The sequence below is a fragment of the Phodopus roborovskii genome, unplaced genomic scaffold, assembly GCF_943737965.1.
Source record: "Phodopus roborovskii unplaced genomic scaffold, PHOROB, whole genome shotgun sequence".
Taxonomy (NCBI): Eukaryota; Metazoa; Chordata; class Mammalia; order Rodentia; family Cricetidae; genus Phodopus; species Phodopus roborovskii.
In genome coordinates this window covers 20,134,359-20,157,428 of record NW_026126460.1, presented here as the reverse complement: position 1 = coordinate 20,157,428, position 23,070 = coordinate 20,134,359, and the positions used below count along the sequence as shown (strand labels likewise).

Sequence of the window (23,070 nt, the reverse complement as noted above, 5' to 3'; positions counted from 1 at the left end):
AATGCACCAATATTTTCCCTTTTCTATTATGCCCTCTCTTAAAAAGGGATGAGATAAGACACTTACCTGCAAATGTTACTTCTACAGCTTCTGGTTTGTTTCTGTAAAACAACAAAAAGGCCCTTAGTAAAGTAATTTTAAAATAGGATGGCTTAGTGGATAGGGATACTTGCCAACTAGGTCTGATGACCTCAGACCTGAGGTGGATCTGTAGGATCCCTAAGATGAAGGGAAAGAGCTGACTCTTTCAAGTTGTCTTGTAGCGTCCACATACAAGCTGGACATGTACATTCACACACAACACAAATAAATAGCTCAAATACAAATGGGGGGAAATAACTGCACTGTTGCTTTCTTTTGGGGGGACTTGGGAACGCTTCTGATTTTTACTTAAAACTGAAGCATTCTATATAAATGCAAGGCATACAGATGAAGAGAGTACACATTCATTCTCTCGAGGGCCTGCACCTTTAGACTTGCTTAAGGTGGATGATTAGACAAAGGACACCTATAGCTTGTGTTTTCAAAATGCTGTTCAACTGCTTGCCACAGCTGGTGCTATTTCTGGTTAATGCCTCTTCCCATAAGGTAGTGCCTATGGAAGTAACATATACAGAAATATGCTACATGTAATAATGTAGAATGGGTCTACTGTGTTTAAGGTGAAAGGATGGATTTGAAGCCATCAACAAACAGTAAGAGCTGTTCCATACCAAAGAACGTTTTTAAGCCTTTCTATGCATCTTTCCTTGTGGTTTTGTTGTTGTTGTTTTTCAAGACAGGGTTTCTCTGTGTTAACAGTCCCGGCTGTTCTACAACTCACTTTGTAGACGAGGCTGGCCTCCAACTCCCAGAGATCCACCTGCCTCTGCCTCCCAAGTGCTGGGATTGAAGGCGTGTGCCATCACTGCCTGGCTGCTTCCTTACATCATCAAAATACCTGCCACACTCCATCAAGCCTGCTTTGGTTCTATCTTACTTTGTTCTATCTCTGGTCTTATACAGAGCATGACACTGGGGGGGGGTCACCAAGTAGAGTCAAAGCACCTGTTTCCCAATTTTATCTTTTTCACTAGGCTTATGCTCTGGGACAAATAAGAATTCTTACACCCTTTATCTCATGTATATAATGAGAGAATACAAGCAATCTCACTGATCTTGAAGAACTACTACAGACAGTAAAATGGGCCTAGACTTTTATTGGTATGCAAAAGCTACTTCATATTTTAATCAACTAAATTAAACCTCAGTGAAAAGTTATATTATGTCCTTCCCTTCAACACTAGACAGAAAACTCTACTGCCTTAATAGCTTGCTAGCAGTTAATTCAACTAATCCTAGTTTGTTTCACATTTAGCAAACAAGATATCCATACTTTCACATTTTACTCCCGTGCTAAAGATCTCTTAAGTGAGAATCTTTTTTAAAAATGTTTTATTTACACATGAAAGTATGTACACCACACACGAGGATCAAGAGCCTTCAAAAGTAAGAAGAGGGCATCAGATCTCCTGGATCTGGAGTTATAGGCAGTTGTGAGCTGCCACGTAGGTGCTGGGAATTGAGCTCATGTCCTCTGTAAGAGCAGTAAGTGCTTTAACCACTGAGTCATCTCTCCAGCTATTGAGTATGAATCTTTTCCTTCCTATCTTTGCTCCCTCACTTGTGAAAGGAACCAAGATTCTTTCCAGCTCTGCATAATGTAATTTATGACTGTTCAAATGCTGATAAAGCGGTTAAATGACATCCCTTAAACAAACTAGCTTTTTACTAAGTATATGACAGAGAAAACCCAACTATAGAAAACATATTCAAGTTTACCCTGTTTCTTCAAAACCAGCCATGTGTGACGACAGAAGGCTAAGAATGGTGGCTCATGTCCCTATTCTAGCATTTGGGAGGCATAGTTCACTCTTACAAGTTTGGGGCCAACCTGGTCTACATCGTGAGATACAGGCTAGTTAGGGCTATACAGGAAAACTCTCTCTCCAAAAAAAAAAAAAAAAAAAAAGATGGAGCTAGATGACACTTTATCACTTGGGAGGTGGTTACAGGAGTATCAGAGTTCAGTCATCTGTGGCTGAATGTTGAGATGAAGGTAGATCCTGCCTCAACAAATGAATGCCTCTTCCAAAAAAAGAGAAAGCTTAAACTGCCCCTGAGCTTTCACTTCCAAACTGCACCAAGAAACAAAGGCAATAAACCATTCCTTACCCCTAAAACACAAGCATATATGTGTTTAAAAAGCCCAGATGCTCCAGGTAGAGGAAGCATGCAAACAAACTTTCTTAGAGGGGCTCCTGGCAGTCCTGGAGTCAGGGACCATACTGCCTGACTTAACTGAGGTGGAGTAAGGTATTTGGGGGTGTTATTTTCCCCTTAATCCTTAGGCTTGAACTCAGTCAGGAAAGATAAGAGTTTCTCACCTTATTACTTCATCAATAGACCTGAGAAAAATCAATCTAAGAAGAACCTTAATGTTCTAAGTCATACCCACTACAGATTTGCATCTCTTCTCTCTGGGTACAAAAGCACCCTGAGCACGAATCTTCCCCGGAAAACACTGCTAAGATCCATTCTAAGGAACTTACAATATGACTTGGGAGCATCTATCAAACCACTGCCATTAATATTTTAGTTCACTCTTCAAGACCGCACAAAAGATTTGGAGGAGAAACACTGGTAAGGTACCAGGCTAGAGAACAGGAGAACAAGCCAGGCAATGGTGGCCCATGCCTTTAATCCTAGCACTGGGAGGCAGAAGTAGATGGATTGAGTTTGAAGCCAGCATGGTCTATATAGCAGGTCCCAACAGTCAAAAACCCCGGTCTTGAGAACAAAACAAAACAAAAAAGAATAGGAGCTGGAGGTCTGTAAGCTCTGTGCCCCAACAAGGAGAATGGTGAATATAAAACATGCTGTTACATTCATTACTTAACCCAAGAACAGGTCTTCATTACTCTGTGTGTGTGTGTGTGTGTGTGTGTGTGTGTGTGTGTGTGTGTGTGTGTGTGTGTGAAACATATTCAAATTTACCCTGCTTCTTCAACTTTTTGTTTTTGGTGGTGTTGTTTTAATTGGGGGGGGGGGTTGAAATAACAGAGTTTATCTGTCTAACAGTCCCAGCTGTCTTCGAACTCACTGAGATCCACCTGCCTCTGCCTCCCAAGTGCTGGGACTAAATAAAGGCGTGCGCCACCACTGCCTCCCTGCTTCTTCAAAGCCATCCATGTATGATGACAAAAGGCCAAACATGATGGCTCATGCCCTTATTCCCAGCATTGGGGGGTGGGGAGGGAGGAGGGAGAGACAGGTTTTGTTTTTTTGTTTTGAGACAAGGCTTCTGGGTAGCTCTGGCTGTCCAAGAACTCAAAGATCTGCCTGCCTCTGCCTCCACCATCATTCTATTTTAGTTTGAGACAGAACCTCATGTAACCGAGGCTGCTTCAAACCCATTATGTAGCTGAGACTGGGTTTGAACTACAAATGATCCTTCTGCTTACACCTCCCACATGCTGGGTTAAAGCTGCACCACACATCTAGTTTGTTCTGCTTTTTTATGGTATAAAATCATGGTAACAGAAGGCTCCACTTAATAGACCAAAAAGATAAAGGAAGCATTTACTGTTTTATCATCTGTTCAAGCTTCAGTTCAAGGAAGTTTAGAGAATAGGCAAGTCCTGGGGGCTGGCAAAATGTCTCAGTGAGGCACTGCTATCAAGCCCAAGGACCTGAGTTTAATCACTGAAACCCACATGGTAGAGGGTGAGAACTGAATCCTGTGTAAGTGACCTCCACGTCATTTCATGATGTGCACAGACACACGGAAATTAGTCCTTTGGAGTTATGTATTAAGTTCTCTAAGATGTGGCTGTCTCTAAAGTTCCTCTTTTACAAAATGGGGACAAAAGACCCATATTATAAGACTGTCATAAATTTTGATTGAGATGATAAAGAGCATATAAACACACTATATTTCCCAACAAGTAGCTTGTGACTAAACTACAGGTACGTTGAGATAATAGTTCCTATAGTTCTCACAGTGGTGAGTGGCAGGATCTAAATAAATGTGCCACAAAAATATCACTATGTTCTGCTTGTGGAAATCAAGCACACAACAGTTCCCACTCCCCCAGGACACAGAAGTCAGCCTACATGCTTGATTTTTTTCTGGGGGGGGGGAATGGGGATTGGTTTTTCAAGACAGGGTTTCTATATGTAACATAACAGCCCCGGCTATCCTGAACTCTGTAAACCAGACTGGCCTTGAACTCAGAAATTCACCTGCCTCTGCCTTCTAAGTGCTAGGGTTAAATCCAGCTTGCTCCTGGATTCTTAAGACCCTTAGTATTCTCAATGCTTATCTGTCACATAGGCACATTTTGAAATTAAATGAAACTGTGTTAAAACATAAAGGCAGTACACACATGCACAAGCACACCTACAACAGCACAATACCTGGCTTACAGAAGACAATTTATAAATTAGGCTTTTCTTCCAGGTGGAGTTAAGAAGCTGTGATTGGAAGTTTTGGGGATAGTGGAAACTCTCAAGATCAGTAAGTATTTACCCAGTCAAAGGAGAAATAGGACTCCTATTAGCATCAGTTTGTTAAAAAGACTGGAATTTGTGACTAAGGCAGCTGGATGATTCTTAGGGTTATTGACTGACAGCCTAAGACTCTGAAACATTTCCTAGTTCACTCAGATGGGCTGATTTCTTTTTCTTTTCTTTTTTTCTAAAGACAGATTCTGTAGCCTAAGCTGGGTTGTTCTTATGTATCCTAGGCTGGCCATGATTCTCCTGCCTCAGCTGCCCAAGTGCTGGGACTGCAGGCACTAAGTACTACATCTGCCTTTAGGAAATATTCTTTAAAGATCTCTTAAAAAGGAGAGATGGATTAGCCGTTAAAAGAATTGGCTGCTCCTTCAGAAGACTTAAGTTCCCAGCACCTACATGGTGGCTTGCACTGTCTACCAGTTCCAAGGGATCAGACATCTTCTGACTGCCACAGGCTCTAGGCTTGTATGTGGTACACATACATACATGCAGGCAAACACTCATGCATGTAAAGTAATTTTACTTGTATGCATGAGTTTCTCTGTTAAGTGTATGACACTTGTGGGGGGGGTGCCTACAGTAGCCAAAAAAGGGCATCAGATCCTTTGGAAAAGCTGGAATTAGCAGGTAGTTGTGAGCTACCTAAAGTGGGCTAGGAACTGCTGAGCACTCTGTAAGAACGGCAAGTTCTCTTAAACTGATGAGCCATCTCTTTTGCACCCAAAATATCTCCTTAAAACTGGGTGTGGAGCTCTATACTTTTCTAAGGAAGCTTCTAGAATGTCAACTGTCAGTAAAGTACTATTAGCAACTTTGGTGCCCCATTTTTTGTCTTTGGGGGTTTTACTCCTAAATGCACCCTGGAAACAGTTTTCTACTCTGGCATCTGAGACCCTCTTCTGGTTATCCTTCTAAGTTCTGAATTAGAAGAATTATTTTGTTGTGGTCACTAATGATTTTTGATTACTTTCTCTAAATCCTCTACAAGGTTCCCATCATTCTTTCTGAGCAAAGCCCACAAAACAGATCATATTAGGTAAAAGATGGTCCTTTACTAAATCATACCTCAAAATACAGAAAATAAAAGTACATAAAAGCTGACACCTGTCTCAGAACAACAACAAAAATGATGGAAAGAGATGGCTCACTGTGAAAGCACAAGCAAGAGCTAGAATCCCCAGCACCCACAGAAAAAGCCTGCAACTTCAGCAGATGCAGGATGACAGGGGCTTGCTGATCACTAGCCTAAATCCAGATTCAGGAAGAGAACCTGTTTCAAGGGAATGAGGCAAAAAGGGGATAGAGTAGGACAACTAGTATTTTCCCTCCTACCTCTGCATGTGTGTGTGTGTGTGTGTGTGTGTGCGCACCCCCCCACTTTAAAAAGGAAAAGGCATAGCTTCTAAAGAAACCAAGGATCATTTTATCTGCCCCCATTAATCCCTTCAAAATAACATTTACTGAGCTGAACACACACACATATTCTGAAGATTCTGAGGAAACAACGATGGCTGAAATGATAGTCCCAGCCCTCAATCTAGTCCTGTGTAGCTCTGGCGATTCACAACTTAAAGACAATGCAAAGAGGCCAGAGGCCAGGAGCAGTTTATCAACTATAATGCCCTGGAAAAAGATCAACTAGATCTTAACAGTCAGATAGTACATTCCACTGCATTTATAGGCTTAAACAATGTCCTAATTCTGAATCTCTTCAAGCCGGCCTGCCTCTCTGAGGACATATGTGGCATAGTAGGGAATGAGAACAAGGTATCAGCAAGACTTAATTTATTCCTTTCTCAAATTTCTCCTCCCACAGCCCTCGCCTACCCCACACAGCGCTGCTTGCTTACTGAGTTCTTCTCCCCCTCACAGAACCACAGCTCCCCACAATATGCACAGGCTGTGGTAAGGAGCCAGAAGGCAGTTTAAATCAACAGCAACTCACATCTGACAGCATTTCCTCAGTTCTGGACTGTATAACTGCAAAGTTGACAGGCCTTCATTCTGAGGATGGAAAGGTTCTTGGTATTTATATAGTGCCGAAAGAATTCAATTAATTTTCCAGGTTACTTCTGCTTTAATTGTGGTCTGGGCAAGAATTCCTAAATGAAAAGGCAATGCTGTTGATAAGACCTGTTCAAGACATTATTTACCATGTTGGGCGTAACTTTTAATTAGTCACAGTGGGGAGACTGTCAGGAAGGTGCTTCACTGTATCCCTTTGTGAAGACACACAGACAGATCCACCGAGGGGTGTGGTGGGAAAAGTGGGAAGTTTTGTTCAAATTGCCTTTAAATTACAAGACGACTGTGGCCAACTGTATGCTTAAAGAGCTTGTCTTACAGAACACTTAATCAGATGCAAGTGTAAACTTTCAGTCTGGTGCTATAGGCAAAAAGATCCTGCAAGATGACCCAAGGGATCATTAAAAATAAATAGGATAAAGTAAAAGAACGAAAAGGAACGATAATGCAACTTCATTCTGGGGCACATATTTTGAAGAATACCTCATGAGGGCTGGGAAGTAGTGCAATGGGAGCACTTACCTAGATGCTTTGCCCCCCCACACACACATCCAAAACTGAACTATCTCATGATTTCATTTTCAGTAGGCAGAGCAGCACTGTTCAACAGAGCAGTCTGTGATAATGGACATGTACACTGTGTAAATACAGCACAAGTGGCACTGGAGCCTGAGAAATGCAACACAGCTAATGCAACTCAGGAAACTAATTTTACTTTATCTTTTTACTTAAATCTAGTGAGCCACATGAAGTGAGTGGCTATAGTACAGGACACTGCAGAACAGAAAGATTCCCTCTGGCAAAGGCTACTCTGAATGCAAATTTCCCTGACTGATTTGTTCTGAGAAGTGCAAACAGCAGGATGGAGCTAAGCCTTCCCAGGTTTCCACACTGCACAGCCTCTCCCTCTCCAGGCGCTCTTCTCTGGAATACTCCTTCCTTAAGGTCATCATCTCCCAACACAGCCTATCTATCAGCTTCTCGCTAGCAGTGCTAATAGGCTCTCAGAAAAGCTCCCCATCTTTTCTTGTTTCGTTTTTCTGGACAGGTTTTCTCTGTGCACGATGTCCTGGAGGTGTTCTCTGTAGACCAGGCTGGCCTCCAACTCAAGACTTTTGCCTGCCTCTGCCTCCCAATCTCTGGGATCAAAGGCATTCACCTCCACTGCTCAGCTTTCTTTTTCTTTTGAGACAGAGTCTCACTATATATCCCTGGCTGGACTCAAACTTGTGTTGATTTTTCTGTCTCTGTCTCCCCAGGATTATAGAAGGGTGTCACCACACTCCAGAAACAGGAAATCTCAGGAAAACCCTGCTTTCTCTAGCCTCTTTTCAAAATATAGTTAAACACAATGTTTTGAGCATCTCCAGGTATGAGCAAGGATGAAACAAAAAATACTACCTGCCCAAACATTAAACCTGGTGACAGTGAGCATCTTTACAAAAGAAAAGAAAAAGAAAACAAACTCTTGGAAATTCTAATTTATGTCCCCAGATTTAAAAACCTACTTTAATTTCTCTGAAAGGGTAAACTTTATTTGCAACAGGGTAGCCCAGGCTGGCCTTGCCTCCTGTTTTCACCTCCCTAGTGCTGTGATTACAGGCACACCACACCCAGGCTACAGGTGGGTGGATACAGGCTACGGGCTCTCACTGAGGCCAAGAACTTTTGCTCCTCCTAGCCATGCTCTTGAAAGCCCGAGTTAAGCTGAATGTGCTTGGACTACAAGCATGCACCACCAACCCCAGCACTCTATTTGGAAAGTTTTCTGAGAAAGGACTAAATAAAGTCCGAATAATGTGTCACATTTTGGAATCACATGTTATTAATACACAAACATGGAAGTCCTCCAGCATTAGACAGCATGCCACCATTTGAACACACAGACATTTATCTTGAGGATCAGCTTATAAACCGCCCAGGATTCATTCTTTGCTAGTCTAGACTTGAGAATGTATGTATTAAGATCAGTTGTGAAAATGCAGAAGTTATTTTAACTTCCTCCTTTGTGCTACCCTACTCCAAAAAAAAAAAAAAAAAAAAAAAAAAAAAAGTACACACCCATCAGCTACAGCAAGTCCCAGGGTTGATTCACTTCTTAACTTAAAATGCAAAGAACTGGTATGGGAGGCTGAAGACAAGAAGTGAGCCAATTGCACACATACTCAACTGCAACCCTGGGCAGGAAACAATATGCTCACTGAATTTACCAATTCAAGGGAAGTCCTATTTTGTTTTGCAGATAAAATCTGTGACCTTACCAAAGAGACAGAACAGACAATATATTCGATGTAAGTATTGGTTTGTGAGCCACGAGTTCCTTATGAATGCTTAGAATTCCCCCTCTCCCAATCTTCTTCCTTCTGTGGGATCTACAAGCACTTTTCAATTTCTAGTTCCTAGTTCACAGAAAACAGTCCACACTTATTTCCTAACTGTGAAACCAAAATGTGAAGCCCCATCCTCACCAATGAGGAAATGAGGCAAAGGAATGGCCACAGGCCACCATAAATTAGAACCTAAAACCCAATTCCTCTGCTCAGGTTTTAAATGAAAGGCAAAGCAGCTTTGGGGGGAGGAGTTTGTCTTTTTGTATTTGACAGAAAAGGCTTGAAACACGTCCCGTATATTAAGATGCCAATGTTCAATAAGGCTATCTAAGAACTTCATAGATTATGGGAGCAGAAGTAGATTAACCGGGTCAGCATTACCACAAACGAAATCAAAGACCCGGGGTCTTGGGTAAGAATTGACGACACACAACCAGAAAAAAAGCTAGTCTCAAGAGAGCTAAGAAGGGTGTGGATAGAGGACTGTTGGCTTTGCCTGAGGAATATATAACAAAATGGCCAGTTTCTCTCTCAGGTTAGAGAGGAAGGTAGAGATCACTAGTCCCCAGTCCCATCCCCCGCCCCAGCTTCCGAGACTGGGTCTACTTTCAGTCTGGCCTCCAGCTTCTCCTGGGGGAGAGATGGGGGTGGGGAAGCAGAATGCTGGCTACGATCTGGGATCTGGGCCTGCCTGTTCTTCCCACCTCGCCCTGGGAATTCCTGAAAGCTCCATTCAATCCAGCTTTCCCAAAGGGGGTCTCTCTGGGTTCGGAACAATGACGGAGACTACAGAGGGAAGTGGGCCCCTCTCTTCCCTCCTACCAGGCAGAGGGTTCTCGGGCCTGAGTTCTGGCCTTGGCTGCCCTCGCGTCCCACAGGTCTCCTGTTCGCTGGCACGCCTTGCTCCTGTCCACTCGCTGCTTCCGCATCCCTGTCTCAGCCTCTCCCCACGCATCTCAGGCCGCCGCGCCCCACGGTCTCGCAACGCCCACCCAGCCAGTGAAGCCCCGAAGCCGCGCCAGGGTCCCGATCTCCCCTCTCCAAGGCTTGGGAACTGGACGCCACCCGGGATTGGCTAGGGTCAACTCGGCCTCCACCCGGCGTGCGCTCGCTCACCCGGCGGCCGCGTTCTCGAACTTGAGCGCGAGCGTCTCCTCGATGATGCGGTTGTTCACCTCCAGCAGGATCATGGCGGCGGCTGCCCCGGGCAGGGGAAGGAGAAACAAGGGCGGTGAGGGTGGGCAAGCGAGGGCAGGACGGAGGGAGCGGCCCTGCTGCCCCTGACGAGGGGGGCTGGGTGCGGTAGGTGAGGGGAGAAGGGGACGGGGAGCGGGGCGGGGAGAGGCGGACAGGCGTGCTGGCCCGGCACGCGCTGCCTGTTGGAGGCAGCCACCACCCGACCGACCTGGCCCCTGAAGCTTCAACCCGCCTGCCGAGCCGCCGCCGCCTCCGCCGCCGCCTCACCGACTGTCCCGGTCCCCGCCCAGCCCCCGGCTCCAGCCGGCCACTTCCGCTCTCACACCCACTTCCGCTCGCCGCCCGGACGCGCGGCCCCGCGGCGCCATTTCCGCTTCAACCTCGCGTGCACACGCCCGCAAGCGCGTCCTGGTAAGGAAGCAGGCAGAGGGCACGCGTGCGCATGTGCGGCACACCGCCCCGCCCCTCCTGGTCATTAGAGTCCCACACTCAACCTGCGTTCCTCCAGGTTGACCTTAGTGTCCTGCTGCTCCCTCCCTGGAATGTTCCAGAGGCCTGACTCCACCCTTCCGGTGTCATTTCAGAGGACCCTTAAGAAGCTTCCCCTTGGGGAATTCCTTGCCTCCAACTTGTTGTGGATGCCCTTTACCCATTCCGTACTCAGGGGCTACTCTGCAGCCTCATCAAGCCTTCTTTTCGCCAGTGATTGTTGAGTGGGTGTCTCTTCTTCCTGGGGATTCAATGATGAACGCAATATATGAGGGCCTGCTCTCTTAAAAGCGTATAGTCCGATAAAGGAAACACAATAAATTCTCAAGGAACTACATATTATTACAGGGCAATAAAGGAAAGGAATGAGTGGCCAAGAAGGCTAACAGGAATCCAGGTGGACCTTTCTGTTCTATCTCTGTTTCTGTGCAGAGGTGCTGCCTCAGGTGATCCTCACTGTCCAGTACCTCTGCTAGAATCGGAATTTATCACTATGCCCCACCTGTCCTTTCTGCCTGCGTACCATGTTTCCATTTTTTCCTTTTTCAGGGCCAATATGGCAAATTCAATTAAATCTCTTTTCCATGCAATGAAAAGTTTTCTTTTCCGTTTGGCAGTGAGAAAATAAATAAATAAATAAATAAATAAATAAATTTATTTTTGAGACAGAATTTCTCTGTGTAACAGCCCTAGCTGTCCTGGAATTGACTCTGTAGACCAGGCTGCCTCTGCCTCCCAGTGATGGCTGGGATTAAAGGCTTATGCTACCACCGCCTGGCTTTTTGCCTTGTTTTAATTGACTTTAAAAGTCACTTTTTGCTGAGTGTGGTGAGGCATTTAATCCTAGCAGTTGGTAGGCAGAGACAGATCTCTGTGAGTTCAAGGCCAGTCTGCTCTACATAGCAAGTTCCAGGCCAGCTAGGGCTACAAATTAAGACCTTGTCTCCTGCCTTAAAACAAGTTAAGAATTCTTTAGAATAGAAAAAAGAAAAACAATTTTATTTCTAAAATGTATATTACTATTATTATTATTATCATCATTATCATTATTATTATTAGAGAGAGAATGTGTTCACCGTGGTGCTTGAGTGGAAGCCAGAGGACAACTTTAGGACACTGGTTATCTCCTTCCTTGAGGTATCTCTCAAGCCCCAAAGCACCAATTTTAAGGGTCTGTTTATGCTAAGCAATAGATTATTAGAGTCCCACTAGCTTTGCCATAGATGACACCTATGATGTAAGAGTTTTGGTAATTTTTCCCAAGTTATTTTTTTTTCCAGGAAGTTGAAGGCAGCATCTGTCTATCTCAAACTGAGGCCATAGACCCCTTAGGCTTAGGCAAGTGTCTGATAACTGACCTCTTGTCCACTGAGGGACAAGACTCCACCCTCAGAAGGTATTTGCACGGCCCTTTCTGAGCATGCACACTCTGAAGAGCCATAGTTGGTTTGGGAAGCATAGACTGTCGGTACTTGCTTTACAACTTCTTCACACTTGCAGGGTCATAGTTTAAAAAGTTTGATTCCTCTTCCAGACCCTTTGAGCGTTCCATCCCCCATCTCTGGAAGCATTAAGAGCTTCATTTTAGCCCCTTGCTTGGAAGTTTTATAATGAAGCCTTGCTTTAATACTTTTTTTGGAATTTATTTTATGTGCATTGAAGGTATCAGATCTTGGGAGTTACAGACAGTTGTGAACTGCCATGTGGATACTGGGAATTGAACCCAGGTGCTGTTAACCAATGAGCCATCTCTCCAGCCGTGTTTTAACACTTTCTTCTTAATGCTTTGCACTGGGCATTCATTGAGAATGGAAAGTGGTACTTAAGTTTTAAAAGTTCTCATTAGTATTATCACTCATTCACCTTCTGGATTGATTCTCTAATTTTCTATTTTCTAAAAAAGTCTTATTTTTAGAAAGATTTACTTTATGTGTATGAATGTTTGCCTGTGTACATGAGTTTTCAATACATGTGTGTGTGGTACCCTCCCAGGTGAGAAGAGGGTGTGGGACCGAAGTTACAGACCTCTGTAAGCCACCATGTATGTGATGGCAAATGAATCTGATTTTCCTGTAAGAGCAGCAAGTGCTCTTCTGAGCCATCTCCCCAGCATTAATAAAAAAGTTAAAATAAAGAAGAGGTGTACATACATAAATACAAAGATTCATATAAATAAAATGGATTCCCAGGACAAACATGGTAAAGGAAACAATGAGTTTCTGCAGGTTGTTCTCCATACCTCCCTCCCTCTCTGTCTCTGTCTCTCTCTCTCTCTCTCTCTCTCTCTCACACACACACACACACACACACACAGAGTAAATAAATGTAAGGATAATGATAATAATAATGGACCAATAGTATTGGCACCATCTAGTAGCTTCTTGAAACACAGACTTTAGATCTCTAAAACCTTAATTAGTATTTATTTTTGAGCCAGATGTCATGGTACATATCTTTAATCCCTGCACTTGGGAGGTAGAGGCAGGAGGATTTTTATCATTTTTGAGGACAGCCTGGTCTACACAGTGAATTCCAGGCTGGCCAGGATAATGAAAAGAAAGTATTCTTGGTACTGGGGATGGGTTCTGGGTCTCAGCATATTAAGTACATATCTACCATTGAAAGAACACCCTCAACTCCACACCTACACATTGAGAATATGTTTCTAAGGGCATAACATTACATAAGCCTAGCATTTTGGACACACTGAAGCAGAAGGACACACACATGGAGTGTGAGGCTAGCCTGGGGACCTAAGGGGATGAACTGGCTTGGTGTGTAAGAGCAGTTGTTCTTTCAGAAGACCAGGGTTCAGTTCCTAGCTCCCATGTTTGGTGGCTCACAATCATCTGAAACTCCAGCTACAGGCATTCAGTACCTTCTTCTGGCCTCGTTGGGCACTGGCAATCGTACAAACATGCACATAAATAAATCTTTAAATATTAAAAAAAAAAACCAACCAAGCAAAACAGTCTGCATTTAAATGAAATCCAATAAACATGATTTCTTTAGTAAAAAAAGAACTTTTAGCCAGTTGGTGGTGGTACATGCCTTTAATCCCATCAGGTGGATGGATCTCCGTGAGTTCTAGGCCAGCCTGGTCTACAAATCTACTTCCAGGACAGCTAGGACCGTTATACAGAGAAACCCTGTCTCAAAAAAACAAAACAAACCCCAACTTTAAAAACAAAAACTTTGGAGCTGGAGAGATGGCTTGGTAGTTAACAGCACTTGCTGCTCTTGCAGAGGATAAAAGTTGTTTCCAGAACCCACATGGTAACTCATAATGATTGGTAGTTCTAGTGTCAAGGGATCTGACACCCTCTTATTGCATCTGTGGGTACCAGACACTTACATATACAAAAGCAAAATGTTCATCAAAGAAATCTAAAAAAAAATTCTTTAAATGAAAAAAAAAATCTGTGTGTGTGTGTGTGTGCACGCTCATGTGTGCATGTGCGCATATGTGATTGTATGTACAGCATGCATGTAGAGGTCAAGGGACCTCCATTTTTGGGAATCAGTTCCCTCCTTCTACTGACTGTTGCTGGAGTCAGAGCCAGGCTTTCATGGCAATCACTTCTACCCACTGAAGCATCACCCCCAACCCCATCTCAGTCATTGTTCTATTGCTGCAAGGAAGCATCATGACTATGGCAACTCTTATAAAGGAAAGCATTTAACTGGGAACACGCAGGCAGACATGGTGCTGGAAAATAGCTGAGAGTTCTACATCTAGATCCACAGGCAGCAGGAAAAGAGACATTAGGCCAGGCTTGGGCTTTTGAAACCTCAAAACTTACCCTCTAGTGACACACTTCCTCCAACAAGGCCACACCTCCATATCCCTCCTAAGTAGTACCCCTCTGATGACCAAGCATTGAACTATATAAGCCTATGAGGGCCATTCTTATTCAACTCCCTCACAAAAAGAACCCTTTTAGTTTTAGGGGTTTGTTTGTTTTGTTTTTTCAAGACAGGGTTTCTCAGTGTAGCCTTGACTGTCCTGGAACTCACTCTGTAGACCAGGCTGGCTTCAAACTCACAGAGATCTGCCTGCTTCTGCCTCCTGAGTGCTGAGATTAAAGGTGTGCACCACCCCCACCTGGGCTAGTTTTAGTTTTTATGCTTGTTCACATTTCAGTTAAACATGTTTAATTTTACTTTCTAGTTTTCTGTCAACTAGAAAGGTCTTGACTAGGTTTAAAATTCAAAAGCAGATGATATGAGATTCAAGTTTTCATTTTTTTTTGCTTTTAATATTTATTGTACTATATTATAGTACCTGGGTTTTTTGTTTGTTTGCATGTTTCCTGGTTGTTTTATTAGATACACCATAGAGTATTACATCAGTGTTCTGATAAGCATTCGGCTCTGAAAGGAATGAGTTATTTCCAGTTGTATGTCTTTCGCTTCATTAAGTGTCCTATGAAGGGCTGAGGATATAGCTCCGAATGAACAATGCCCTGGATTTGATTCCTAGAGTCACATTAAAACCTGGTGTGGTGGCACATGCCTATAATCCCAACCCTTGGGAGGTGTGAGGCATGAGACCCTAACCCTAACCCTAACCCCCCCCCCCCCCAGTAATACAGCCAGTTCAAAGGCCAGTATGGGCTCTAAGAGAACCTGTCTCAAAAAAAAAAAAAAAACAAAAAAAACACCGACCAACCAAAGGGACAAAAGAATCCAGTGGAGTGAAGCATGGTGGAGGCACATACCTGTGATTCCAGCACTCCAGAGGTGGAGGCTAGAGGATCAGGAGTTGAAGGTCATCCTTGGCTACATAGAAGTTTGAGGCCAGCCTGCACTACATGAAACCCTGTCTCAAAAGTCAAAACCAGAAGGATCCTGTGAATAGCAGCCAATTACATTTTGAGAAGTGAAGGATTGATGGGTTTTGCTGTACAGTGCACGGACAATGTCCCCCATGTTGAGAGGCTTAGAAACAGAAGTGTTTGCTGAGGAGGACAGCGCACTTTGAGCCCTAGTGTTGTGCCTCCCACTGCCCTCCCATGGGCTATGGTCTCCAGAGAAATAATCGACAATGGTGGAGATGAAGGAAGGGGGTGGGGGTGGAGTGGGTGGCTGGGACAGAGACTACTGGATGGTTGGGGACCAAGAATTTTAAAGGCTTATAATACTGACTTTTAGCCAGCCTACCCACGTTCTTTGTCTTGCTTTGGTGCTATTTAAATTTATGGTTAAGAGAACAAATATTTTTATACCTACCACCCAGCTTTTTTGAAATTTAACATTCACGAGCTTGTTTTGGATCTTTTTTTTTTTTTTTTTTTTTTTTTTTTTAGGCTGAATAGATGTTTATTTAGGGAAAAATAACTTATAACATAGACAGATGAACTCCAGCAGGTTCTTGGTCCCAGGAAGCTGTTCCTGTCTCTTTTTTTTTTTTTTTAAATGAAATACAGCTGAAGTCTTTTTTGTTTTGTTTTGGAAGACAGGGTTTCTCTGTGTTTCCTTTGTTGTCCTGAAACTCAGTCTGTAGACCAGGTTGGCCTCGAACTCCCAGAAATCCGCCTGCCTCTGCCTCCCGAGTGCTGGGATCAAAGGTGTGTGCCACCACTTCCCGCCTAGTGGAAGCCTTTTGTCTGCTCCACCTAAGTACATTCTTTCCTCTTCTTCCTGGAAATCTCTCTGAAGATATAACTGTGACCTGGCCTTTGATTTTTACTTTTCCCATGCCTGTTTTTAATCTGTGCTCTTATTCTATATGCACGTGTGTAAGAACAGTTTGCAAAGCTGGGCTTGTTGGCACACACTTATACCCCCAGCACCTGGAGAGGGAAGGCAGGAAGTTAAGAGTTCAAGGCTAGTTTCACCTTTATAACTAGTTCCAGGCCATTCCAGACCAAAGACTCTATTTCAACAAACAAACAAAAACAAGAACATGCAAGAGAGATCTTGTCTCAAATGAGATAGGAGGACCACCAGGCATGGTGGCCCATGCCTTTGATCCCAGCACTTGGGAGGCAGAGGCAGGTGGATCTCTGGGAGTTCGAGGCCAGCCTGATCTACAGAGTGAGTTCCAGGACAGCTGGAGCTGTTACGCAGAGAAACCCAGTTTTGAGGGGGCAAAACAAAAAGAAAACAAAAGCTCAACTCTCTTCCAAGCAAAAACAAAACAAAACAAAAAGAATCATGATTATAAGCTTAATAGTATCGAACTATATATCTCTACTTGTTTCTTTTTAAAAATTTTTAAATATTTTTGTATTTACTTTTACTCATTTTTGTATGTATATGTGTGTGCCTGAAATTACCTATGTGTAGCACATTCGTGCAGGAGCCCTTGGGGGTCAGAAGAGAGTGTCAATCCCCAAGAACTGGAGTTACAGGTGGTTTCAAGCTAACCTGTGGGTTTCAGGAACCAAACCTGGGCCCTCTGAAAGAGTAGTGTATGTGCTTTTAACCACTGAGCCATCTGCCCAGCCCTTAAGCCTGTCTCTTGCTAGCATTTGATTCTGTTATACTGTGAAATGGACCAATATGATAAAGTGTTAGGTTGTTTTAAAAGTAGTAATTAGCCAGGCAGCTAGAGAAACATGTATGAATACTTACAGGGAAGAGGACACGATGTCATCCAGGGAGGGAAACAGACTAGTAAGTTACAGGTAACGCTGCATGGGGGAAGTGCAGTTGGACAGAAACAGTAGCTAATACTCAGAGGTTGAAGGCAGTCTCTCTTGGCTGCTGCTTTAGGGGCTTTCCCTGTTCTGATTCATTTTTTAAGTCCCGCAACAACTCTAAGAAGTAGATGCTCCTCAACTTCATCTTACTGTTAATGAAACTGAGGTGCCAAGAGCCTGAAGAGTATAACTACAGCCGCATGTGTAACTAGTTATTGAGTTGGGAGAACACTATGCAACACAGGAATCCAATGCAGAACTGGATAGTTCTGTATTTTGAAGTATGATAAAACTGGAACATTAAAAAAAAAAAACAACAAAAAAACAACCTCTTTCGGGGCTGGAGAGATGGCTCAGAGGTTAAGAGCACACTAACTGCTCTTCCAGAGAACCTGGGTTCAAGTCCCAGCACCCACATGACAGCTCACAATTGTCTAACTCCAAGATCTGACACCCTCTCACAAACATACATGAAGGAAAAAACAGCAATGCACATAAAATAAATAAAATATTTTAAAAAATCAAAAATATCTCTCATTATCTTCCTAAAAATATTGTCAAGGCCTAGCTGAGGAGCTACTGGCAATTAATGGCTACCGGGAAGGGGGAGTAACTTCCTTTTAAAATGTATTTTGTTATGTATTTATGTATTTAGGTTACCCTGGCAACTAATGAGATCACCCAGGGGTCTGTCTGTCTCTGCTTTCTCAGTACTTTGATTACAAGTGTGTGCCACCACACCTGACTTTGTGTGTGTGTGTGCTGGGAATCAAACTGAGGTCCTCGAACTTGAATGCTAAGCACTTTACCATCTTAACTATCTCCTCAGCCTGGACTCACTTTTCCAAGTGGTATAGCTAGCTAGCCACTGGTAAGTTGGCCACATGCCACTAAATAACCCCCTGCTCATGCAAGCATTAAATTAAATTTAGTGGGCTGTACTGTCTAGTTTTATGTCAAATTGATACAAACTAGAGTCATCAGGGAGGAAGGAGCCTCGATTGAGAAAACACCTCCTTAAGATCAGACCATAGGCAAGCCTGTAGGGCATTTTCTTAATTATCAACTCATGGGAGTGGACCAAGTTCATTGTGGGTGGGGCCATCCCTGGGCTGGTGGTCCTGGGTCCTATAAGAAGCTGGCTAAGTAAGCCAGGAGGAGCAAGCCAGTAAGCAGCATTCCTCCACGGCCTCTGCATCAGCTCTTGCTTCCAGGTCCCTGCCCTATTTGAGTTCCTGCCCTGACTTCCCTTGATGATGAACTATTACATGGGGCTGTGAAGGAAATAATTGCTTTCCTCCCCAGGTTGCTTTGGTCGTGGCATTTCACCACAGTAATAGTAACCCTGACTAAGGCATGGGCCTTTATGAAGGAAGTAGGATGGAGACTTGTTGGCAAGGAGGAGTTTAGAGGGAGTGGGAGGGGAATAGGAAAGGGTTATAGGGAATGAATGATATGTTACATACATGCATGAAACTATCAAATTACAAATTCAAAAATACTATCTGTTGTGGAATATTAAATTAAGATATTTATATTTATGCTGTGGAATATTTAATGATGCAAAGATATGTTGCATTCTTTTATGTTGCATTTAACTGGGTGAGGTTGGATTACTTTGCCTGCCTAAAACACCTGGTTGGTCTAATAAAAATCTGAGTGGCCAATAGCTAGGCAGGAGAGAGAAGTAGGTGGGGCCGGCCCACAGAGAGAATAAATAGAAGGAGGAATCTAGGCTAGAGAATAGTGGGAAGAGGGAGGATGCCAGAGGCCAGCTACCCAGCCATACAGCCAACCAGCCAGCCACAGAGTAAGAAGGAAAGGTATATAGTATATAGAAAAGTAAAAATCCCAGAGGCAAAATGTAGTTAAAGAGAATTGGGATAATTTAAGCTAGAAAATCTGGTAGAAACAAACCAAGCTAAGGCTGGGCACTCATAAATAAAAATAAGTCTCCATGTATTTATTTGGGAACTGGGTGGTGGCCCCCAAAGAGAAAATCAAAACAAAACAAAACACAACTACAAGTGTCAAGGAGGCTGGAGAGATGGCAATTAAGAGCACTGGTTGTTCTTGTAGAGGATCCAGGCTCAGTTCTCAGCATCCATGTGGCCCAAGGGACCTGAGGGCCTCTTCTCCACTCTGTGGGTAGCAGGTGCACAGGCAGTGTGCATGCATACATGTAGTCAAAATAGTCATGCCTGTAAAATAAATCTCTAAAAAAAATGTAAATGTCAACATCCTTAACACCCTCATTTTTTAAAAATTTAAAGATTTACTGTTATTTTAAAACGATGTGTAGGTGTGTGTGTGTGTGTCTGCATGTTGGTATACACACATGAGTATGGGTGCTTTTGGAGACTAGCAATGTCGGAGGCCTGGAACTAAAGTTAGAGATAACTGTGAGCCACCCGATGTGGGTGCTGGGAACTGAATCCAGACTCTGTACTGGTAGCAATTGCTCCTAATCACTAAGCCATCTTTTCAGCCCTGAAATTTTATCTCTCTCTCTCTCTCTCTCTCTCTCTCTCTCTCTCTCTCTCTCTCTCTCTCACACACACACACACACACACACACACACACACACACACACGAAAGTGTGGCACAACATGCATGTAGAACTCAGAGAACAACTTTCTGGAGTCCATTCTTGTCTTCCACCATGAATCTGGGGATCAAACTCTGGTCCTTGAGCCATATCACCAGCCCTGTCAACAACTTCTTGACTTTGCTGAATCCTGATGGTGAAAATAGGGAAAGTGACCGTTTCTAAAACATCAAGAAATTTGCTGTATCAATACTTTGTGTTTGTGTGAATGTGTGTGATTGCTTGCTTGCGTATGTGCAAGTGTATTGTTTTTTAACAAAATCTTAATCATTTGATTTTACCAATGAAGATTCAGGGAGCTAGATGCTGGGGTGAAAATCTGCTAGCTCAGAGAGGCAGAGAAAGTACCCAGCTGACCTTATCCTTCTGATGACATCCCAGAAAGAGCTTTCTCAAACAAAACTCCTTAAGCTGAATATCCCTCCCTTCTACTTCCAGTTCATCTCTCCATCTGCCCTCCTGATGCCCTCTTACTCTCTGTTTTTTTTTTTTTTCCTTCCTGTCAACTGGTTGCTTGCTCAACCTCATAACCTAAAGTTGACTTTATTTTTAAAACCCTGTTTACAATATTCAAGCAGAAAGCTCTTAGATTAAAGATGTGTGCTAGGGATGAACCACACCACAACTAGAAACATGTTTTTCTGGTAAATCATGTAATTTTGGGGTCACAGTATGATCAAATATACTGCAACAAGCCAGGCGGTAGTGGCACATGCCTTTAATCCCAGCACTCGGGAGGCAGAAGCAGGCAGATCTCTGAGTTCAAGGTCAGCCTGATCTACAGAGTGAGTTCCAGGACAGGTTCCAAAGCTACAGAGAAACCCTGTCTCGAAAAACAAAAAATTATTATAATTGTATTTTAACACCATGCCTTTATTTCTTATACAATTTAAAGCATAAATGCATAAAATTACTATGATACCTAAAGACATCATTTGGTCCAATAATATCAGAAAGGAATGGATGGTACTGGGATAGCTGTGGAGTTAATGCTTGCTATTGAACTAAGTTGGTATCAATTCAAACTGAATTTCTCCAAGTTTAGGATGCCAGCTGTAATCCCCATGGCAACCACTAAGAAAATCCGTTAAAATATACAAAGGAATATAGAAGCAATAGAAATTATAACATTACAGAGCTGGGTGTAGTGGCACATGCTTGTAATCTGGCCCTTGGAGAGTGAAGGGCAGAGAATCAGAAGTTCGAGGTAATTCTTGGGTACACAGCAAGTTCAAGGTCAGCCTGGGTTACATGAATCTTATAAAAAAGACATTGCACATTAGAAAATTAAACACAAGGGGCTAAACAGATGGCTCAGTGGTTAGAAGCAGTAGCTGGACTTCCAGAGGACCTGAGCTTGACTCCCAGAACCCACATGGAGGCTCACAATCTTGTGGAAGTCCCGTTCCAGGGGACCCAGCACCCTTTTATAGACAACCCAGGCACCAGGTTCGCGTGCGGAACCTGTAACTTGCTTCTCATCAGGCAACTCTGTGTCAGATCTCTGTGACATCTGCCGGAAGATAGCTGTCAGCCAGAAGTGTGTGAAGGGTAACAGGAAGTTGTTCACTCGAAGCCTGGAATGAGAGAGACCCCTTGAACATGTTTTTGTTTGTTACCAACCCAGAGTCTCATGTAGCCCAGGCTAGATTCAAACTATGATGGCCTTGAACTTAGCCCAGGCTAGACTCAAACTCTCTATGATGGCCTTGAACTTCTAATCCTCCTGCCTGGTTTAAGTGATGCTGGGGATCAAACCCAGCACCTGGCCTAGCAAGCACTCAGCCCTTTGCAGGCTTTGAAGAAGTATGCTGTCATGTTTTTTAAGGACTAACATGTTATAATAGTACTGTTATAGCTGCAGAAAGTTGAATTTTACCAACATTCTGAAGAAGCTTAGAAATAGATTATTACCTTAGGTAGGCCTGAGATAAACCACAGCCCCGGCCAACAACTGGAATGAAGTCTGGTGGGATCCACAGCAGGGCACCCAGTCATGCTGCATCTGACTCCTAGGCACAGACACTGAGATTGTAAATGGTGTTTAAGGATTTGAATTGTGACATCTTTTTATTCCACATGGAAAACTAGTGCAGCACCTATCAAACTCATCAAAGGAGCTCTTAAAATAGCCTTCCGGGGACTGGGGTGAGGGCTTAGCGGTTCAGAGCACTTGCTGCTCTTGCAGGGGATTCAGCATCTGTAACTCCAGCTCCATTGGATGTGATGTCCTGCTCAGACCTCCAAGGACACTGCATGTACACACTGCACAGACATGCATGGGGTCACAACATCCATATACATAAAGTAAAAATGAATTAATCTTTGTTTAATCTATTTCTGGGGTTGGAGAAATGGCTCAGTGTATATAAAATGCTTGCTGAAATTTGAATCCCCAGGCAGACAAGGCAGCCCATCCAACTGTAGTCCCAGCAGTTGGGAGGCAGGGCCAGGAAGTCCCTGAAGCAACTTGGCTACCTAAGACTTACCAGATTGGTCAGCTCTAGGTTTATCTGAGAACAAAGGATGACTGAGTTTGAGGCCTTCCCTCAAGCCAGGTATGGTGGCTCCTCATATCTGCAACCCTAGTACTCTGGAAACTAGGTACATACATACATACATACAAACCATGCATACATACATAAATATGACATACATGCATTAAAGTTTACATATATAAAGCAGTAATGTAAATAAAATAGAGAGTGATTGAAGAAAACATCTGAGGTAAATCTCTGACCTACACCCCCCCACACACACAAAGATCACACGTGTACATGAAATCACACACATGAATACCTATACACGTTTGATCATGATGCACACACACACACAAATGTACATCTGTCCATCACCACCACTCTACTCAGAGCAAGGTGACATCACCTTCCACCCAGACAAACTGAATATAGTATGGATTTCTGCCTCTCCTTATAAAGTTGAGCCAAGACACAGAGCCCCCAGGCCAACCAATAATTTGGCATGCCTTTTTTTTTTTTTTAAGTAGAAATGGGAGGTTTTGATAGTCTATTAATAAAAAGGAGTATGCTTCTACTTTTATGCCAAAATGAGACGTTCGATACTTTTTTGCAAAGCAGACAGCTTCCTGGAAGGCACATTAAGCCTCTTAACTTTAAACAACAAATTGATAAATCTCTGTTTCCGGTAAACACAGCTCACTGCTGACTCTCAGCTGGCTGTAGGAAAGGATAGT

The 23,070-nt window shown here is 43.4% G+C and overlaps 1 protein-coding gene across 1 annotated transcript in view; it reads right to left on the bottom strand.

Moving 5' to 3' along the window:
• Arpc2 (actin related protein 2/3 complex subunit 2) overlaps window positions 1–10,448 on the bottom strand; it is a 28,954-nt gene extending 18,506 nt beyond the window's left edge. Inside the window, exons 1-3 of the mRNA XM_051190453.1 lie at window positions 10,321–10,448; window positions 10,032–10,113; window positions 67–101 (exon numbers count right to left, since the gene is read on the bottom strand). Coding sequence (XP_051046410.1) covers window positions 67–101; window positions 10,032–10,105 — 109 coding nt within the window. The 5' untranslated portion in view covers window positions 10,106–10,113; window positions 10,321–10,448. The remainder of the gene's footprint in view (window positions 1–66; window positions 102–10,031; window positions 10,114–10,320) is intronic.
• Between the last annotated feature and the right edge of the window lie 12,622 nt (window positions 10,449–23,070).